This window comes from Solea solea, chromosome 6 (assembly GCF_958295425.1).
Source record: "Solea solea chromosome 6, fSolSol10.1, whole genome shotgun sequence".
NCBI classification, from domain to species: Eukaryota; Metazoa; Chordata; class Actinopteri; order Pleuronectiformes; family Soleidae; genus Solea; species Solea solea.
This window is the reverse complement of record NC_081139.1, coordinates 5,219,912-5,243,440: the sequence shown is the minus strand read 5'-3', so window position 1 is coordinate 5,243,440 and position 23,529 is coordinate 5,219,912. Positions and strand designations below refer to the sequence as shown.

General features: G+C 39.5%; 1 protein-coding gene across 5 annotated transcripts in view; it reads right to left on the bottom strand.

Moving 5' to 3' along the window:
- The window catches only part of kcnab2a (potassium voltage-gated channel subfamily A regulatory beta subunit 2a), a 71,601-nt gene that overhangs the window by 37,672 nt on the left and 10,400 nt on the right, over positions 1-23,529 (bottom strand). For 2 of the 5 annotated variants that reach the window (XM_058631380.1, XM_058631379.1), the window contains exons 2-3: positions 11,019-11,186; positions 8,608-8,649 (exon numbers count right to left, since the gene is read on the bottom strand). In XM_058631380.1, the coding sequence (XP_058487363.1) occupies positions 8,608-8,649; positions 11,019-11,095 (119 nt within the window). In that variant the 5' untranslated portion in view covers positions 11,096-11,186. Of the gene's footprint in view, positions 1-3,476; positions 3,764-5,853; positions 5,953-8,607; positions 8,650-11,018; positions 11,187-23,529 lie in introns of those variants that run through there. The other 3 variants (XM_058631377.1, XM_058631381.1, XM_058631383.1) reach the window with 3 other exon arrangements.

Genomic DNA, 23,529 nt, shown 5'->3' with positions numbered 1-23,529 from the left:
ATCATATTTATTATACTGAATAAATTAGTGAAATGCACTAAATATTAAAATTAAATATTGTATATTGATTAAAAAATCGAATACACATACAAATCTTATTTAACATTAAAAAGCCAAAGAAATAAGCTCTATCATCCGAAATAAAAGATAACTGTGTTTCAAGCATGTAATACAGATCATAGAGTGTATTTATAGTATTTACAGTGTATTCTCATTCTTTTGAGGAAATATCGAGTTATCATACCTCCAAGCCCTAGCTGTAGCAAATGATTGTTTTTATAATCAATGCATCCATCTATTTTCTTGGTTGAAATGTTGAAAAGCGAGGATCAGTGTTGCCCAAACCCTAAATGAAGATGTTCTTAAATGTCAGATTGTACACAATACGAAATGAATCAGTCCCAATCTAACGGATTATCAAAATTAGCGAATTGACAGTCAATCCATCCATGAAAGGCGTGAAATAAAGCCACCGTGCACTGCCTAACCAACAACAAACGAAAAAGCATCTGGTAAAACGGTTTAACATCCAGCGGCAAAAACACTTTTCTGTCAGAGGAGAGAGTTAATATTTGTCAAGTAGCTTTAAGGACAGATGAGGAGAATCTATGTGGCGGTGATGGTACGTGTTCCCCCAGCACATCCCAGCTTTTATGAGCAGAGAGGGTTAAAAAGAGACACATCAAGTAAAGGTTATGGTCAAACACATCTTAACATGTAACCTATGAATGCCTGAGTGGAGGTCATTACCACGTCCATTAGTGTTAAGTCACTCCAGAAATCGATATCTCCCAGGCATCCACCATATACTGTAGCACTAATAGGAGACGCGAGGCTTCCTGTTTGCCTCACACAACTCAAGCCAACTCCTTGACCAGCTGCCTGGCTTCTTTATACAGAAGACAATGACACTAGGGGAAGTTCTCCTGGACACTAATGGACCTGCTCACTGCAGATATTTAGTTTCAACTAGAGCTGAAACAATTGCTCGATTAATCGATTATTAATCGATTACGAAATTAATCCTCAACTATTTTGATAATCGATTCATCGGTTTGAAGCTTTTTTCATGATTGAAACAAGATTTCTGATTGTTTCCGCTTCTTAAATGTGAATATTTTCTTCATTTCTTTGCTCCATATAACAAAGAAATCATTCAAAGTGAATCATTCTGGTTTGTGGACAAAACAAGACATTCGAGAACATCATCATTTCCAGGTTTGACAAACACTGATCAACATTTTTAAAGTTTTTTGACATTTTATGGACCAAACGATTACTCGATCAATCGAGAAAATAATCGGCAGATTAATCGATTATGAAAATAATCATTAGTTGCAGCTCTAGTTTCAACCATAAAATATGATTATCATTTACCATCAAGTTGCACAATATTTACAATCTTGAATTCTGTCAATGACGGGAGTATTTAGCTTAGTTCCAACTTCACTGACTAGTGTTTCAGTTCATTGTCAATACAGTACCATACATTCCTGTGGTGAAATTAAAAAATCCTTGCAGATCAGAAGTTACGTGTAGGATATGTCTTCACACTAACGATCATTTGCATAATGAATGAATCTATCGAATGTCTTGTTTTGTCCACAAACCAAAATATTTCAGTTTTAATAAATTCTTTTTCAAATTGAGCAATGAAACCACAAAATATTCACATTTAAGACAACGAAAAATCAGAAAGTTTGTTTTAATTATTCAAAAAAAGAAGCTAAAACCAAATAATTGTAATTGATTAATAATCGGTAAATTGAATGACGGTAGGGCGGTAGCACTGTAAATAATACTTACACTGTATGTGTGTAAGTAGAAATGCCAGCCTCGCTTCCTGACCACGCACCTGAAATAATGATGAGTTTGAGTCAGACGCTGCATTTACTTGCTGACCCAATTGCGGTAGTAATTACAGTATTGCAGGCGATCACAGTACAAGAAACAGCTGATCCTGGCAGGATTTCCTCTGCCAGATGAGTTACTGCTCCTGTGGTAAACCAACACGAATACTTGAATTCAAGACCACAAAGAATTAACTGTGCATTCAATCACACTTTGATTTGACTTTGATACATTTATCAAAATACCACCATGTTTAGTAGTCATTGTGTGTCACAAGTAGTCACTGTCGGAGGCTCAGTGAGGTTTGGAAGTGAAGAGAAACACATGCTCTTTGCAATAATTAACTCTCTTTCTACATGCACGCTCACAAAGCTGCACTCAAGCCTGTCATAGGCAACTGGCTGAGCTTTACACACCTTGACACTAACTGCGCAAGTTATCATGTGAACAGTGGTGATACACAACACTGTCAACAGATGACAGTAAAACTAATGTCGCCCCAGGTATGGCAACAGCAGTTAGACATACCACGGTTCAGGTCACTGGTCTCAGACCAAAAACAACAGCAGCCATGCCTGGATGTGACTTCAGCTATCCATGTCAATGAGAACAGGAACAGGACATAGTAACCAACACAACAGCCGGTCAGCCCGGCTGCACTGCACGGGCTCTAAACCATCAGTCCATAAAATGACCGGTTAGGTTTCCTGACAGCAAAAAAGGAGCACATGTTTAAATTTCTAAACATACACATTACATGCATAACTTGAGTCTTGGATTAGAACTATTAAAAAGAAGCTTTGCGTAATAACAAATTGAGAAAAATGTTTTTTGGCACAGTATCAATACATAATGTTCTGCACCAGTGTGGCTATGAAAGGCTCTGACTTCTAAAATCTTAAAGCATTTATGAGTCAACTTTGACATTTTAAATGATTTGTTTTGCTTTAAAACAAAACAATTTGCCAAGCTTAAAGGAATATTTAATTCATTCATTTATTTGAATAATTCAAAATGGAACACATGCTTTTCCCCCTCTGATTCAGTCATGATCACACCAGTTGCATGATGCAAAAATGCTGAGATTATTTAAATCATTCTTACAATAAGCGTCACACACACACACACTTTCTCCTCTAACATTGTACGTTCATGTATGAGGCAGTAGTTTGTCCTGTTCTGTAAAGGGGAGAGGACAGCCTGAGAAGGGCGACTACATATGATCAAGGGGAGAAGAGAAGAAAAGTCTGAGTGAGATTTTAAGGGGCCAGGTAACTCCTTATGGAGCAGTCTGTCCTTCCCATGTAGATGAGCAAATATGTCACCGACCTAGATGATGAAAATAAAACCTGAGCCCCAGTACCTTTGCATGAGTGCAGAGTGACCAGAAGATGGAGTAAGACTGTGGTGACATTAAGAAAGACACAGACGTTCCTAACATCTCTTTCCATTGACAGGAATGATTTTTAGGCCAACAAAATCGCAATACAAATGCAGTGACACACACCTTTCGTGTGGGATCACCTTCAGCCACAGAGTTAATCCCACCTGCTGATTTTCAGCACCCATCACTGTTTGAGTCCCTGGTTTATCCGAGTCCACGTCAAGCTTTGCCTCTCTCTTACCTGTACTTCATTCCTGTCTGATAGGACACACACTCCTCCAGGGCCAGTCCATTCATCTTCAGGAAGTCTTCCATGTTCTTAATCTGAGCGGCAACTCTCTGTTCCCGCAGTCTCTGCAGCTCAGCATGGTCGGTGGGCCGGGCCGGCGGCTGATTCAGCCCCTGGTCTGAGTGGTAGCGGTTAATGCCGCTCCGGATGCTCTCACTGTATGACATAGAAAGCATCTTGCCGCTGCCACTGCTGCTGCTCTTACGAACACCGCTGCCTGGCGCTGGAGGTTTGGGGATCTGCAGGTTTTCAGGAGGACAATAACTGGACTTTCGCCTGCCAGGAGGCCCCTGGGGGCCACTAGCGTATCCCCCAGCAAACATGCCCCCCCACGTCTCCTCCTCCTTCTGAGATGCTGAGACGACCCGTGCAGGTGAAGAATAAGGTAGGGACACTAACAGCGCAAGGATCTGACAGGGCACAGCCACCTCCTCAAATAGCAACTGCTACCATGAAAAAAAAAAAAAAAACAGCTCTCCTGCTTGGGGCAGTGCATGGCCATGCATCCTGTAACCAGAGTCGCACAACATAGTGCAGCACCACCCTCCTCAACAGGTACACAATGGCAGGGTTACACTGATAGGGAGCATTCAGGTGACTGGCTGGTGATTAAGGAGCAGGACTTAACAAGGACACATTCAAAAAGGAGGCATTCAGACATGCACAAAGCAACAGGAGGAGAAACAATCACTTACTGAACTATTTCAAGATAAAAACCTATAAACCTGTCAATATTGTGAATTATTGTAAGAAAATATCATAATTATATATTAGGTTTATTAGGTTTTTGAAAGCAGTTATGTGGTGGTCTTAAACTCTTATTAAGCAGAGACACATTTCACAAATCTAAGGGCAAAACATTCAGTAGCAATTATATGTTGTGTCTTAGTGATTATGTGTGAAGTGTTTGCACAGTGAACAAATATTAAATCAATATGTACAGTATACTAAATGCCTTTTTAAAAATGATATCATGATAAATATATACTATAATTGAATAATAGCCCAGCCTTGTTGTCATTGGTTTAACTTCTGTGACCAGACTGGACATTTTTTTAAAAAAAGCATAGGGACAAACTTTGTTATAGCAGTCAATATAATTGTCAAATAAAAGTGTTTTCCACACAAATGTATTTAAGAATCCTGAAATAAGACTTTCATGTGACGACTTCATATGTAATTATAGAACTTAAAATATCTTTACCTTACAAAAGGTTTTTGTTTCAAACATTAACTCTTACTTCCATGAACGCACACTTTTTTTGGTGGAATTATTTGATTGTTTCATAATGAATCTATAAAGAGTGTTGTTCTGAACTTGTTCAGTGGAGGGCAGCACTGTGCCAATTCCATCATCACTACAAGAACGCAGCTAAATGCCAAATGTGCTTGTAAGCACAGAACACACAGACTTTTACTATGCAAGGACAGAACACAATATCAAAACTGCTATTTTACATTATGATTTATTATATTAATATAAAGGCCAATTGAATGCCATCAAAATACTTAAAGTACATTCTAAATTATTTTTATTATTATTTACATAAAGAATAGTAAATAATTTGTAAAATCTGTGACTAAACAGGAAACATACAAAGCCTTAAACAACAACAACCTATGATATGACTGAGCATTTTTAACCAAATTAGCCGACAAATATTAGCACAAGACATAATAGGGAGTTTCTGGCCAGACAGATCAGATAAATCTGAAATTACTCATCATGATGTTTAAACCAGCATTTTAATTAAAAGCAAACTACTCTCAGTTTGGGTCACTGTAAATTCACACATAAATAATGGCTTAATAGAAATATTTAGTTTGAGAAAGGTCTGATCCATATTGATCATGTAAAACTGTTGACAAATGCAACACAGCGCTCCCTTTGTCTCTCCAACAACAGCTCTCAGAGCAGACACAGTAATGACACCAAGCCTTTAAAAACCAAGACTTTTAAGTCATAAAAGTATACCATTACATCTAATAAAACTTATATTGATTTAAATACAGATGTAAATAACGCCAACAGCGAAAAATTCCAATATGGAACAAAAAATTTGTCCAAGCTGCTGAACGCAATACCCCGGGTCTAGCTCTCAAAAATGTCCTTTTAGTTTCAAATATGAATTAAAGTTCAACTAAAACATCTGGTTTTCCTTGCGTAGAGACAGAAGATGTAAATAAAGAAGGAGACCTCAAGCTAGGCAGCATGCATGCACGCACACACACCTCATCACTCTGCCATTCTCTCACTCACTCACACACACACACACAAACAAACATACTCTCATTGTGGTCATGAGTGAAAACCTTTGCTCAAACTCACCCGGTTTCTTGGGGGTCGGCTCATGAGCAGGATCGTGGGGTGCCGGTCTGCTCTTATAAACACACACTGCAGACAGTGATGAAGCGGATCCACCCAAACTGGGAGTGTCTTACTAGGAAACGTCTAAACCAATTAGTGAATAAGAGAGTGCATCTCTTCCCTCCCCTCACCGCTTGGACCATACTCTCTATCCTCACAACCAAACACCTCTCCCCCTCCCTATGAGATCTCATGGTAGAAATCCATTTATGTCATTTAGCGGCCTGTCTTGTTTCTGCTAACCGCAGCAAATAATATCAGCCCTGAATTATTCACCAAAGCTTTTGCGCTAAAAGCCTCTGATTGTTGTTCCACAGGAAAGAATACTAAGAGCTGGACAATAATGAGGGTCTGAGTGTGCACATGAAACACACACACACACACACAGTGTCAAGCAGATATATAGTGTACTGTACTGTACGTATGCACACAGATAAAAGAAAAAAAAGCCTGCAGCACATCAGTATCCGTGTGTTCAGGTCAAGGTCAGAATCAGAGTAGCTCGCATGAAAATGAATCGAAAAACACACAATGGCCAAGTGCTTGAATAATCCACCGTATTGCCAAATTAAAACCCTAATGGACACCTAAAATCTGTAAATATACGATTACAGTACAACAGTCAGTAGGAAAAGACAGATTTATTGATTGTTGGCTGAGATTTTCACTTTTGAAATATTATTAACAATACAGTAGTGTTAAAAAGTAATACATTTTCAGCATTTAAGTCTAATTATTCAATATTATATGTGATCATGTACAATACATGCATTATTATTTTTATTATCATAGTGTATATGTCATTATCGGTCAAACTGCTATTATGTCAGTACTTCCTGCTTCATGTCTCTCTGTAGAAATTTTACTTTAATTTATCATAGTATTTTAACTTAATTACCTCCAACTAGCACTTTAAAATTCTGCTATGTAGTCAACTAAAACGGGTATGTAATACCCCAAAATATTTACAATATTTTACAAGAATTTGCAGTTCTATTTTTTGCTAATGCAGACAGAGGACACAAACTGTGGTCCAGACAATGACCCTAACTGTCAGAAAAGTACTTAGCCCCCTGAAAACTGTAAAAAGCTTTAACGATGGCTATTGGCCAGACCCGGAAATACTTTACTAAAAGCATTCTTAGTGCAGAATCATAAATGTCTGAGATATAATTACAAATAGTATGGATCTTTAAAAATAACATTTCATCACAATGCACATAACATAAATTCCCTGGTCACTGCTGTGGGTGCACCTGTTCAACATGCAAATATGAACCCGGCATCAGAATGGTTAAATAAAGTAAGTTAAGTCACTTTGAACCGGTCTGAGAATTTCAGTAGCTTCTTATCTACTGGGATTTTCACACACACTTTTCTGAGGTTTACAGAGAATGAACTTGAAAAGAGAAAATATTCAGTGAGGAGCAGTTCTCTGGACAAACACAGCCAGAGGTCGGAGGACGACGACCAGACTGGTTTGAAATGATCAAAATGCAATAATAACTCAAATAAACCACTCATTACAACCAAGGTATGCACAATCTTGAGCTCTGAACGCACAATACATCAAAACCTAACACAGATGGACTACAGCAGAAAACCACACTGACCAATTTATTAGATACACATAATACCTAAACAAGTGGCCAGTGAGTGTATATACATTGATCACTATGATGGCAAAAAGAGACAAAACAAAGCAGCACTTGGATTCCATCACATGGAATACAGTGTCAAGGTCCGCCAGCCCATAAAGTTTGCAGAATTTGTAAAAAGAGAGAGATTTCCTTCACAGCACAGTGTGACTGACAGAGTGATAGACACACAGAGATAAGGGGCTTAATTGATCCTCTGTACAAAGGCCAGGGGAGCAGCTAGCGGGACGGTTTGTGCTTTAAAAGGACAGAAATGTGCAAGACGCCAAGATAAAAATCCAATGGTGAGCTCATTACGAGCCGATCCACATAGTCAGGAGTTTTTATAACTAGATCAGCAAAAATAAGTCCTGATATAAGACCATAAAACACGATACTACTCTAAAGCTGCACAAACACTGACCACCTTAAAGCTCGCCACCACAGGAGTGAGCAGCAGCTACATTAGAGCATGATCACATACTCTACCCACCAACATTGATCAAAATAAATTTCTCTGGCCGTAACAAGACGGATCATGTAGAAAAAAAGCCTAAGAGGTAAAGGGAAAAAGATGCTGCACTATACTATTAAATTAGGAATACAGGAAATCTTTCTGCTAAATCATGACAATGGTCACGAAATTGCAAGTTCAGTTAAAAATCACATGATGTCTCAAGTTTCACTGCTAAAAAGTGAGGAAGGGGGGTAAAAATTAAAAACACAGACAGTTAGTGTTGATTCAAAGGTTTTGTGAGCAACCTTGCAGCAAAATCCATCACCAGCCCTCTCAGGTTTAAGCTGCATAGTGCATTGCCAGCTAAATAGTGGATGATAAGTGTTATCTGTGCTGCAGAGGTTTAATGGACGCAGGGTTTTGAATGACAGAGCAGAGAGCCTCTACAGCAAGGTTATTATTACAGTGAAATAAAACAAAAGCAAATGCACAAAACTGTTAGAAACACAAACACACACACGTAACGCACAAAAAAATAATATATATATATATAAAAACATATAGTTCAGCATGAATAACCCTGTCCTTTGAAGACAGACAGAAAACTGGACAGACAAGTACCTGTAGAACTGCAGCTGTCGTTTGGGACTCCCATAACGAGCGCTGAAGGCAGAAGGAGAAAGGAGGAAAGAAGGAAAGCGATTAATTAAAGCAGGAAAGCGAAGAAGTTATTAAATGTGGAAATGTAGAAAAAGTGATGAGGGATGTTGACTGCTGTCACGTTACATGAAGAACAAAATATGAAAGAGGAAGGAAATAGAAATGGAAGGTGTTTAATGTAAGGCACAAGGTCAGCAACTGCCGGTCCGTGGGCCTCAATAGTTTGTTTTTCCTTCCCAAAAAACAACAGAGCCTTGAGTCTGAAAAAAGATCAACTGAATCAAAGATTTTTAAGACACGAGTAACATTCTGTGGCAAATTCAAGTCACTTTTTTTAAACCACCGCATCTCTTAAATTTGCCACTTTTGTACAATATTGATTAGTTAAAAAAAACAGGTTTTGGCCTGGCATTCAATTGCTTAGAAAACATATTATCCCGAGGCCAAATGTACTTGCTGACACCGATGTAAAGTATTGAAGCTACAGTTACAGTATGTGTGCATATTTTGAGAAACGCACAATAAAAAAGGTTTTAAATCTTTACAGTTTGAACACGCTGTGATATTTCCTTCCCAGCATCAGTCTTCAAAATCTGAAAATATTAAAAATCTCTTACCATACAATCCTCTCTAAGTGTCTATTTGTTTAAAAGAAGCATTTGGAATTGTTTTGAGAGCAGGGCTTAGTATAACCCAGATGCTGAGTTCCAGAATCGAATGGATTCACGCCAGACTATCACAATCACACAAGACTTGACAGTGACAGTCTCCACGGATTTGAGCAGAGGATACAGAAAATAAAATGGCATCATTTTATAAATTTGATATCATATCTTCAAAATAAATCAATATGAACCATAAAATATGTTTTCTGAACCCAGCCTTATTCAAGAGATTCTATGATTTCTATCAGCTTGAGTGTGATTTCTTCACTTTTTTTGTTAATAATCTATGTGCCGATAGTCATCAAAACAACATATACACAAACACAGCATATATACCAATACATACATATACATATATATATATATATATACACACATACATACATATAGAGAGAGAGAGCTGAAAAGTTTGTTAGAAACAAATTAAGGACAATTTCTTTTAGATTTAGACTGATTTATTTAATCTAATTTTAAAAACACTGCTTCCTAGTGATACTGCCAAAAAAAATCACATCATAAATGCAGATGACAGTAACATTAAATTATTCTAATTAAAAAGAAGAAAAATAATTTATTATATTATACAATTAGCTTCAGATGAAATATTACTGCCACACAATAATATGACTGCCATCACTTGAAGAAGATTGTGAAAAGAGGCCAACAGCTGTCAAACAGCATCAGTGAAGTATCATCATCAGCTGACAGAATCCATCTGGCTTTAATAAAGGCAATGGCTAACACTGCCATACAGCGGCAGCTAGAGGAGTTGAACTGATGCTTTTTCAGTGATACAAGCTGACGAACCTCTGGCACTACCTGCTGGTGAATTATCAGAGTGCAGTGGCTCTTCATACCCCTGTTACGTCCGAGTGAACGCTAAACAGATTTGGCAGTAAGGTATACAAAGTGCAACTAATGACTTTACATATCCAAAAAAAATAAATAAGTTAAAACAGGAATAAACATGAATCACAATGTCCTTAATAAAAGGCAAAATCGAGGAATTAATGTGACGTCATTCGTGTATTTGTAACAGAGGGTGACTGTGTACTTTCTGTGTACTTACAATACTTTATTTGCGCTGGCTTTTACTACCAGTTGTTCTTATTTATTAGTTTTCATTCTTCTTCTTTTAATGGGTCTTATTGTTTCTTCTCTATTTTTTTGTGTTGTTTGCATTGTTGGGTTTTTACTAATTTTTTATTGGGTGACTTTACTATTTATTCCATTTCACTGCTTCCTTTCCTTTATTTAAGCATGTAAAGCACTTTGGGGCAAAAGGGGTTGTTTTCAAATGTGCTATAAATAAATTTGACCTTGACCATGACTGTACACACTGTTCACAAGGTGATCAAACAGTAGATCACATGGGTTTAATTAGGTAAGATTCTGTTTAGCTGGTTTATGTGTGTAATTCATTGCGTCATATCATGTTTAAGGGCAGTTCAAATGTGAGCATGGTGAGTATGTAATGTATGGCTATTAATGACACAGTGCATGCAGCCCAATGTGTGCATGCACACATTTTTAGATTTACACATAAGTATGGGCAACGTGAAATTGTCCATCTTCAATTGTAAAGTGTTAGCACGAATATGGATAAACTTAACACTCTTAACAAAGTAGGCATAGAATGGAAAATGTGCATGGAAATGAACAACACTGTGTCAAGTCTTTGCATAAACCATATATCCATCAACCCACCTGTAAATCATGCCAGGGGAGCCAGTCTGTCGGAGGGAGAGGCGAGCAGGGGAGTCTGTGGTAGATTCAGGATACATGGAGGCAGGAGGGAGGGGACGTGGCCAGCCTGCCGGGGATGGTGTTCTCTGAACAGGACCACAGGTTACAGTCTGTCAATGACCAGAGGCTCTAGAAACAAACAGAGATAGGAACACATTTGTTACACAGCAAAAGGGGGCTTTATTTCAGCAATAATACAACGCAAAATGTCACTGCACTTATTATACAACAGCTAGTTCCGACCAGTTGCAACCAAGTCATTTGATTGGACAAGTGGCACGAGTGTTGATATGGAGTATAACAGCACTTTTAAGTGCTGTCACCACTTCACTGGTGTTCATAGTAATCACTAATTGCACCGACTGCCTACACTCTATTCCAAAATGATGGATATTTTTCCAGAAATAACATAAAATATCATAGAAATCCACTGGAGAGGGTCAGAGAAAACCAGAGGAGTGCAAAAGCCTTCTGTCTGCTGCCCAAGAAGGATGTAGCAGCATCGGACACCTTGTTGTAAACCAATTTCCCCCTGGGAATACACACCAGCTGTCCCAAATTTTATACGGGATGTGCATAGAGCCAAGGACACACACACACACACATCTTAGCCCAATTACAGCCCGAGAGCTACAACGCTACAAAAACTGATGCAGGACTTGAGGCGAGGGAGATCATGGCAGTGAGTGGACACGGATGAGATACTTGATATAACACACACACGGAGCAAGATGATTCATATTGCACCGTGGTCACATAAAATAAATAAACGTTCTGTCTTGAGTGTTGGGTCAACCATTTTGAGGCACAATTATCTGCTGTGGAGGACTTTTCTGATCAGGAAGACAACATCCACACCAAGGACATCCACGCGCTGCAACACCGATGGAAGAAGCATGCTGAATAGTAAACCTTATTCGCTCAAATTCAACCATTGCATCATGGTCAGCCTATGAACCTTTCAGTCCACCCACGTAGTGTGAAAGATATGATGATCCCACGTGAGAATTACCTCATTTGAGAGAGATTACATTGTTGACAAGACTGAGGACCGAACAAATCCACATACAGCTAAATGCAGTAGCAAGCTTGTTTTGCCACTCCCCGTTAAAATATTAAGCACATTTGATAACGATCAGCATGTCCCAGACAAGGTCAGGAGCATAAGAGAGGGTAATTAAACAGCAGCTCACTGAGCCTTTCACAAAACAGGGGGGGTACAGGCTCCATAATGACTAAACAACCCAGCCCATAGTCCTGGGGATAAGTTTAATGTCAAGAAGACTCACTCAAGCAAAGAGAAAAGAGGTTTTGGTTGGTAAATAGCAAGTGTTAAAAGGCAGTTCAATAACGTCATAATAATAATAATAATAATAATAATAATAATAATAATATTAATAACAGATTATTATGTTTGTTTTTACTTTGTAATGTGGGACTGCTGCACCTAAACAGCAAAAGAAAAAGCAGTCAGGAAAAAAGAGGTGAGTGAGTTTCCTTCACATAAATTCTCCCGTGTAATCACTGCTACATATATCTACCACTAGATGGAGTGATGTTCTCATTCTGAGACCAAGAGATGAGATGAATGAAAGAACCATCAGACCAATATAGCCTCTGTTGTTGTGTCTGCCCAAGAAACAGGCCACTGCAAGAGAGCTGGGCATCGATGAGGGTCAGGAAAAACACAGAGCAGCTGCCAATGACACCAAAGTAAAAGACCTTTAAGAGCCTTGGATGGAGACACTGGTGGTGCTTCAGAACGGTTTACTGTATTGGATTGAATGAAATGAAATCGGCTGAGAGTGTGGCCCCCTCTCAACCTGACAAAGCTGAAAGCTGAGCAGCCCGTGCTATCCCAATTTCACCAATGGCTGCACTCATATGAGTCATGCCTCATAACTGACATGGTAGTGATAACATGAAGGTGACTTTCTCCTTCCATCAATTTCCCAGACAGCCAGTATGGAGTGCCATGTTCCCAAGGTCCCATTTAACTCACCCTGCCTTTTCATTTCCCCTATGCTATGATGGGATACTGCTCATCCCTTTTATCAGGTGATGATGATGATGGCACGACCCCGAGAGGTGATGCATGACAGGAGATCTACAACAAATTCTCCTGGATCATTTGTCACACGTGGATTAGAGGACAATTTGCTTTTAGGATTTGATGTTAATCTGGACGGATAGAAATTGCATAGTTTCTGTGAGATTACTTTTGGCATTAGCCGGGATCTATATCGCCTATTCAACTGTGAAAAGGTACAAATCTCAGCCAAATATGATTCCTGAATTCATGCCTCAGTATCTTTTTGCTACTCGTCTCTGTTTCATGTATTTGAACATGTTTAAAACAAAACAATAGGCTTGCCTTAACAACAACAACCAAATAAATGATAGTTGTCAATTTACCACATTATATAGGGCTGCAACTAACTATTATTTTCAATATCAATAACTGTTGATTATTTTCTTGATTAATTGATTGGTTAAATTGTCCAAAAATATTGATCATTGTTTACCAAAGCTTGAAATTATGTTTCAAGTTTTACTTAAAAAACACACACAAACCAATTAATTGTTAAACGAAATAGTAATAGGCGATAATAATAATAGGCGATTCACTTAGTAATTGATGAATAATTGATGAATCAATTCATTGTTACAGCTCTAATGACGCAATTCAGCTGCTTTGCCACCACTGCTGTACACCAAAGACAGAATACCAATCCAAATCAAAGGCACTGGTGACTTTAGCAAGCAACATTCAGCTTGTGACACATTAGGACAACTGCAGCAAACTTGTGGAACAACTACTGTTTCTGCTACTTTAGTTGTGAGCATGTATATAAATAATAATCATGCAAATATGCATTATATCAGGTAAACAACTTCGACTGGTCAACACCCACAACTCTAATATATGGAAAACACGACATACCAAAAATACTACAGTGCATCACATTTGAAGAGAACAGACCTGTACAATTAACCACATGGTTGTATCAATTAGAAACGACACCACATGACATACAGTCGTGTGAGTTCAAAGCACATGTTTACACCTGGTCACTGACTACTGTAACATATTGTAGAGCAATGCACCAGTCTCACAGAGGTGACTGTAGTGAGCTGCAGTTTAGGAGGATGCTGCTGCTGCTGCTGCTGCTGCTGCTGCTGCTGCTGCTGCTCCTGACGACTGCAGCAATGCGGTATATTACAAACTCATCCAGGCTCAAGTTAGAGGCTCAGATTTACTGCACTAATGGGCAAAGGTGCACTTCACAGATTAAAACTGCAGACAGACAGACGGACGAAAGTGCAAAGAAAATGGAGGGAAAAGCGGTCATGTCTGAGTACAACCAGCCTGTGTCCAACCATTCTGACACAAGCTACAAACTCTAAAAGGTGTGGGAAGTGAAAAGGAAAAGATGTTTCTTTTGGTTTCTCAAAGAAAAAAGCTTGTCATTATTACATTATAATAATTTTTTCATGAAAAAAAATGGAATGACTCAATTCTGAGATGCTTGTTGTTGTAGTAGTGTAGTATTTCCTCACCAGTATGCTGAAGCAAGTAACAACACAACCTCTTTTGTTTCAATGTTTTTTGCCGATTTGAACATGGCCTCAATCATCAAGACTTGTAAAATGGTTATAATTCATTTTAAAAATAGTTTTACTACACTACACCACAGTGGATATACAGGAATTATGATATGATCAGTGTGCTTAAAGAACATGCTAGGAAGATCTTTTGAACTTTTCTAAACACACAATACATGACATCCCAAGGCAAGTGACAATATAATTATAGCTATACATAGATTTGTGTAAATAAGTAAATAATCACAAAACTAATACCCATAATATTTATTTTAAGGAATATGTTGCACACGGTTGGTGAAGTGGTTAGCACTCTTGCCTTTGCAGCAAGAAGACCCGGGTTTGTGCCCCGGTCGGAACATGGGCCTTTCTGCATGGAGTTTGCATGTTCTCCCCGTGTGTTTGTGGGTTTTCTCTATGTTGTGGCCCTGCGATGGACTGGTGAACTGTCCAGGGTGTGACCCCGCCTATCGCCCTATGTCAGCTGAGCTCGGCACAGCACCCTCCGGTGGAGGATAAAGTGGTAGATAATGGATGGATGGATGGATGGATGGATGGAATATGTTGCAAAAATAATATTGCATGCTCATTTCATTTGAACATTTCAAATTTCGGATATAATTACCTTCAGCTTCAAACCATCAAAGCCAGATATAATATAATACAGCTATAATTACAGCTGGAGAGGGGCAGTGGTATTTAGGGAAGACTTGATTGAAAGGGAAAAATGGAGCCATGTTGATTTTACCAGGCAAGATGAAGTCACGAAGAATAAGCATCTCTATAGCCTTTAAGCTTGTTTCATACACCATAGTCTAAAATGCTAAATTAAATCACAAAAAGCAGTTTTTCGTGCTCTCCATCCACAAATCCACCTACACACAGCCTGAGTGAATTCCCTCTTGAGACAGGGCTTACGTGATCAAGGCAGGCAGGCAGTCAGCGCTGGCCTGAAAAGCACAGCACCGTGCTGTGTAGTATGTTGGCAGCTGCAGAAAACACACACGGACCTGAGCAGATGGCTTTGGAAGAAGGGAGACAGTCTAACAGACGAGAACGGCTAGGGATATCCTACATGGGAGTTCAGTCAGGCAGAGAGAGAGAGAAGGAAGAGCTAAGCGTGTTCTCCGCCAGGCTACAAAAAGGGAATCAGACAGAATCTCCTCGTCTTCTTCAATGACATTCATCAAAGAATGTAAGTCAGGAGGATGTACAGATGTGAATCTATGTCAGTGCATCACATTTACACTCAGACAGATTGTGATTTCAGAAATGGTTAAGCTGTGGACGGCCCCTTGATTACAGAGGCAGTGTAGGTCACTGGGTGCCAGCAGAGAAAAAGAACCATCAGTAATTTACATAAATAGCCTATTTATGCAGCAAAGTTCTGATAAATCGCCCTCCCCCAGTTTAGAGCAATTAAAAGCACATCTGAGAGCTCTGCTGTCAGAAATCATTTCATTCTAGAACAGTCACAGCTGATTTACACAGAGGTTCAACCATGTATTATAATCAAAGTTTAAGCTGTGCCCATCATCATCTGATGTGACAGGGCCTATAGATCAGAATTCATCTGCAATGCTCTATAAAGTCAGGCAATATACATCAGAGAACCAACAGGATTAAGCCATAGGTCTGTACTTCATATTTTCATGTATATCATACGCTTGTACCTTAGTTGATCTGACATCAGTCAGGGCTTTAGAGTGCGACCACAAACCTTTCAAGTGTGAGTACATGTTTTATTTTTTTGCATTTGCATTTCATACATCTCCGCCTTGGACTTTCATCCTCTGTAATGTAATGTGAAGCCTGTGTTCTTCCAAAAACTCACACTCACACACTCAAGAATGACATTGTGGTCAAAACCAATCAAAGACAGAGAAGAGAAAAGCCTTTGCTTTTGATAGGCTCTAATCCAGATATTCCTGTACAATGCTCCCTCTCTGTGTGCGGCAGTCATGAGAACAGGGATGAACGAACGAGATGTGCAGGGCGGTAATTCAAGACGAAGAGAAATAGGCCTATACCAGAGGTGTAGTCTGCATGGTACACGGGTATATGCCGTTATGCAATTTGTTTTTGCAATCAAAAGGTTGGGATGTCAGTTATTTTAATTAGAAAACGAATTACATTAAATACAATTCACCATGTGCACTGTGTTTTTGTAGGTAGTTGCCCTGGTGATCTGACAACCAATGCTGCTTTTACTGTGTGCACAGGGAAGAGTGGACTTACGCTTGACTTGCTCGATCATAGTGCTAATGCATCGCTGAATGAATGAAAAAGTTAGGTGCACCACAGCACCCAATACAAAAATTGCTCAGGAGCCCTGTCAGTTAAGGGACATCTTTACCTTATCTGGACCAATCTCCCACTTTAATAAAATAAATATAGTTGCAAGTTAAAGGGGTGACACTAGCAAGCCCACAAAACACTTCCAAATTCAACAATCCATACACGTGACACCATGGACTTAAGAACGTTCTTCCACACAGCTCTCCACCACACACCTCTGCATTCAGGCATCCTTGGTGTCTTATTATAGAAAGTACAAATAAAGTATCATTGAGTCTCAGTATCTCGATAAGCAGTACTGTATGAGATATATGGTCCTGGTTGCCTGTATCAATGACAGCATGAAGATGAATCAGCAATATGCGTGTCCTTGTTCAACATTTCCTTTAGGGCTTGTGTCATTCCCCGACATTAAAACATGGTGCTACAGATGCTGCTAACAGAAACACAACCCACTGCAGAGACAAGTCAGCACCCTATGGAAATTCAAAACAAGCAAATTGAATATTACAGCTGTATAGATTGTACGGCTAATTTGGGCCTGTGGGGAGCTTTGCGAGCACTGCAGAGAGAGAACCAAGTTCCAATGCTGCAGTGAACCAGGAGCACGGAGCAGCACACACTGCAGCAGAAATATGAAACCATCTCACTTTTCCTTCAGCATAAAGAGAGACCCGTGTTATGTTGGGATATGTCTCTGTCTCTTTATGGTGTCACATTCTTCGACGTAGCACATGGAATTAAATCTGCACCTGTCCATCAATCATGGACAAGGGCTGAGGAGCTAAATGTTGAGGCATAGTGTGTGACTTACATTTTCCTACGTGCGAAAAACTAGACGTGTGTAATAAAACATTAATGCAATGTACCTCTTTAATGCTAATGCAAAGATGATCAATTACTGAAGAACATGGGGAAAGAGCAGAAGGCAATATATGCAAGGCAAGTTAACCTTGTCCTAATGCATAATTCAGGGATGTACTATCTTATAAAAAGAAGTTTTCAGATTTTGAAAAAGTACTGGAATGCCACACCTTGTTCTGCTGACATATGCATCACGTTTATGCAGACTCTATTCACCCTCGTCAGAGGCTGTGCCTCAGAAGGCAGGGATGCGTCCATCTCTGACTACAGTGCTTTCTAAAGAAAATGAACACCACACTGTATGAGTATTAGAGAGGAACACTGTATAAATGGTTGAATGTAACTTGTAGTGCAATGCACTTTGTGAGGCCGTTAAGACTAGAAATGCACCGTATATAAATGCAGTCCATTCAAAATAGGCTTTTGTTTTCCACAGAAGACATTCTGATGTGTCACAGAAGAAAAAGCACTTATGCTACTGATATTAAAGATGATTTTCAGTGCTGCAGTAAGACAAAACAGTATGAGACTGCATACCAGGACCAAGAAATGGAAACATCTAAGTAGAATTAGCCATCCTTTATTTTATTTTTTACAACCTGTGTACTAACTTTTTGGTTCGGTCAGTGGAAACCTTACTTACAGGGCAGAGAGAGAGGCTGAGTTTCAGGGGTAAATAATACATCTAAATCCAGTCAGACATTGGAGAGGATCAAGAGGGCAGCAATAGATTGTAAAATCATTAGACCATCAGTTGTTTTACACAGCACTAAACTGTATCTCGGTCCCCCAGGAAATTGTTAAGCCCGATGGCAAGTCACGTTTTAATTGGGGGCCGACGGCCAAGTGTCTTTTGTGAAAGGGTCCTGGCGCGAGCAAATGATGTGATAAGAGAATTATAGACGGAATCGCGAACTGTAACACAAACTGTAACACAGATTGCAAAGGAACACTTAAGCATCTATGATATTTCTGCATCTACACAAAGAGGAGGGGTTTAATGTTTTTATGGATAGAACTGTGGCTGGACATCTGATATTTTGGTAATGACTCAGTACAACAGCCTTTCACAAAAACATAACCAGCACAAGTGGAGTAAGCTTACTCATCTCTCCATCTGACAGGAAGGGTCTGCTTCTATGCGAGGTTACTACGTTGACGCAACAGTAACCATAAACACAGACAATATAGCCGGTGGTGGCATTTAAGTCATCTGCCAGATATAGCTAAGGAGTCCATGGTGTCTGCAGATGGCAGAGAGCCACTGCAGCATTGTGAGACTGGATATGTTGAACACTGGTTTTTCTATTCATACAATTACACCAATAACTTAAATAGGTTGTTCAATAATTCACAAGGCTTTTTAGTCCTAATGTCTTCACTTTCAAACCCGTGATAGCGTGGGTATTTCATTTACCAGCCACACAGGATTCAATCATCTCCCTCAGGGTGCTACCATGCTAATCTAACACATGCTGTCTCTAACTGACAGAGAAAACATTGCAAGTGCGGTCCAGAGTTCTTAATGAAATTTGGCACGAATGCAGCAAGTGGCTGGCGGCTCTGACCAGAGGCTGAGAGGCCCTGGGAGAAGCAGCAACTAGCAACCAAACAATTGCCTTCTAACATGCAGGAGAGAAAGGAAAAGCAAGCAGAGGATAGAGTATTTGACTGCAGTAGACATCGAGGAGAAAATGCTGAGGAGGCACTCCGGAGCGGGCGGGTCCAGGGAGGACTTGTATGCAAAACAGCTTTGCTATTCATCACTTTTTACAATGTTACCTCTTTTCAGTGGTTGCGTTTGAACATGACTCGAGAAAGGACGAGGCTATCAATCACCTACAAACATAGACATAGAACATCCAGTATTTTAGGCTTTTATCTGACACCATCACAGTGTCAGATAAAATGACTCTGTCAGTCATGTGAGGCCGGACTTTCACTGCACCGCTTGTCTGTCAGTCAAATTTGTTCAAAACGTTGTCACGTACAATGTAGAACACAACATGCTTTCACACACACCACTTTTCAGATCCTTTGGTGTTATTATTATATTATATAATTTTATGATTGATTTAGAGTGGATTTAAGGCCAAGCTGCATTCACAGCACCTTCTGCTAAACCTGGCAGTAATGCAAAGTCACTGATGACTGTGGAAGAAGGAAAGCAGGAACATGAGTCGGTACAGTTGTGCTGCACATTGCACAATAAAAATAGAAAAAGCAGCCCTATGTCTTAACTGTGACGTAGCCTAGCTTTTGTTTGTCATGTGTTTCTATTTAAATTAACTGGTAATGGGGTGTCCTTGTGCCTGGAGGTACAAGAAGCTTAGTGGGTGACAATGGGCCAAAAAAATCCCCGACATATCCCATCACAGGGTTGATCATACCATGTTATTGCAGTATTCAAACTAGAGTAGCTACAGGAGTTGGTGTTAACTGTGTTATTTTTAAAATGTTCAATGGATTATAAAATCAATCGGTTACAGCTGCAACTGTCACACTGTATGTCAACACATCCCCCTGTTCTGGTCAGCTGTTTCCCACACAGTGGGATTGCTTAGAGATGCTGCTTTACAGCCAACCAGGAGCAACAGGCGGGGAGTCAGAGTTGGGCTGCAACTAACGATTTTTTTCATTCTCTATTAATCTGTCAAATATTTTCTTGATTAAGTAATTGTTTGGTCCAGAAAACGCTGATCAGTGTAACCTGGGAATAATGTTCTGTTTTTTGTCCACAAACCAAAATGATTCTGAAACAACACAATATTCACATTTAAGAAGCTGAAAAATCTAGATTATAAGATCACAGATGATGAATTAATGAATGAATGAGTGAATGAATGAAGAATAAATCTTGAGGAAAGACGCAGCTACCAATAGACAGATTAAGAAACAGATCACAATCACTGTATGCTGGTGAATTAGACAGGATTTTCAAGTCACTCACGTGGAATATTGATGTTTTTCTTCATTCATGATTAATGCAATAATATAAATTCACCACAATCAACTTATTGTGAGTGCTGTGCACAGGAAATAAGACAGTCAACCTCACAAGGCTGTTGCCAAGTTTATTATAACATTTTTAAAGCCCCCTCAATTGAAAGGAGTCCACTGCTCTCCACCACACCGCTGTCTTCAGGCATCTTCAGCAACAGATTATAAAAGCCCTTTTTTATTAGTTACTGTCTGCACTAATAAAACCTCCTTTAGCCATCATTGTTAACTCCATATTATATAAAATCCTCATGTATGAGCAGTTGCCATATTAGTGATTTTGTTGCTAGATTTAAATCACTTTTCAGATCCGCCTGTCTGCAAACCTGAGCTACTTTCCAAGGAGGAAAGTCAATAGTTCTGCTGCAAGATTGAGCTGCATCTGGCTCTATTCACTGCGGGTGGAGAGCTGGTCTGACTGTAGACACACACAGAGAGAGAGAGACAGAGAGAGAGAGAGACTGACTGCACAGCGCAGATGTCACAAATATACTAATTACTGTATGACGTGTTCTGGCCACATCTAGCGACTTTTCCGGCTGGCTTTAACTACTTCCCGTTGAAAGTAGTTGGCAAACACCGATGAGCATGAAGTGCACATGGCTGCCAGCTTCCTGATCACATACATGTGTGCAGATCAGACTCACTCGTGGATGACTTGGCCGGGTCACATTCCATACATAGACATACACAACACCACCTCAGGACAATAGTGTAAAGTGCAGATTGAAAACATCCTTCACTAACCCTTTTTGACTCCAGCAACTCATCGCTTAATAAAAATGAATCTACAGCTAGTATTACTGAACAGGTCTTCTGAACATGCAACTCCCTCGTTCTGATGTACAACAGGAAAACAAAAAATGAAGTACTTAAGCAGGCATATAGAAGAATACACTGAGACTTCCATCAGAAGTAGGACAACGTAAATGGCTACATGCAAGTGCCCACACAATGACTGTGCGGTAGTGTATGGATGCATCAAAGCATGCTTTAACATTGGGGCTTTTTGAGCATCTATGGGAAGACGGGAGGAAGATCTCCCTCTTTCTATTTTACACAAACACACATGCATTCACATAACAACCTACACAGACCCTTAGCACATGTGTGGTCAAGCATGAGGCTAGTACCAGGTTTCCTGAGGCATTAATGTTAACAGCGTGCTATATATATATGCAAGTGTTGGGCTTGCACATAGTCTGTGTCACATAAAATCACTGTAGAATTAATGTGGAGGTGTTTGTGTTTACAGATAGACATCCGTGTGCCCGAAGCAACAGCAGCTACGCTTTAAGGTGAGAGTGCTTCTACGAGTACTCGGGCGCTAGCGTTTGTTTTGATCCTGCGTGGCGGTGCAATGCATCTATGCATTACAGTGAGTCAGTGTGCCAATCTATGCTGTTACAGTAACCGTTGTAAACTGTGATGCTAACAGCAGGCCATGTGTAAGACTGTGAAGATGTGAAACACTGTGAGCAGCAGCGCTGCACCAACAATTACTATAGTAAATGTTTTGGTTTTTTTATTCTGGAATTTAATGAATGATTATTTTAACTAAAATATATTACCTCACTCGAGGGACACAGCGGTTTGGGATTCGGTTCGGTTTTGACTGCCCATCGAATTTTGTTCTTTAGCATTTTAATTATGCTAATTAATAACTATTGGATACAACTCAGTGGGTGTTCTTATGTATTATGGTATTTTAATGATCCAAATGGTCCCAGCTGTGGCAGAGACTAACCTTGTAAAGGAACAGTAGTCCTCATTAGAACATAGCCTGGACCTAATGAGGCTGAACCTCATGTACGAGGTCATGGTTGAGGTTAGACTGTCCGAATGACTGAGGGTCAGTTCAGTGTCGCAGCTGCAATGCAGGTGTGTGATGACCGAATCCTCATGTTTCACCATTTATGGCCATGTGTGCACATTTAATTTTATTGGAACTGTATTTATTATTAAATCCCTCATAACATAATGTTAATCTTATGATTTTAACATAATACTCAATTGAGGCATTGGTTAAAGGCTAGAAAAGAAAATTCAAAGTGTGCATCCCAATAGTTCCATTATACATTAATCTGTCAATCATTTTCTTGATTAATGGAATAGTTGTTTCATCCACAAAATGCAGAAAAATATTGATCAGAATTTCAAAATCTCACTTACTCAAGTGTTTTGTTTTATCCACAAACCCAGGTTCTGGATTTTAGTGTCGCAGAGGAGCAAAAGCACCAGGGGGGGGCAAGAAGAAGAAAGGTTTTCAGAGGACAAGTACCATGCACGGTCAGTGATATAAAAAGCTAAAAAAGGTAAACACACAGGCTGAGAAGTTAAATCTCAAAGCCATAAATCATAGCAACTGTCTTGTAGACCTATCCCTCCGCAATACGCAGGCACGCACACACACACAGGTATTCTGTCTCACACACCTCCACCTCTCCAGGCTCTCTTCCACCTCCTCTCACTACAGATTACAATATCATCTGCAAACAACACAGTCCCTGGAGACTCGTGCCTGACCTCATCTGTCAACCTGTCCATCACCATTGTTAAATATTCACTGTGTAATAGATGACAAATCAAAACACTGAATGACCAGTCTGTGGGATTTTGTGGCATCTAGACTCCAACTGAGTGTCAGACAAATTTTCAACTTATGAAAACACCATTTTAAATATTGTATTCAAATTCTGTTGAT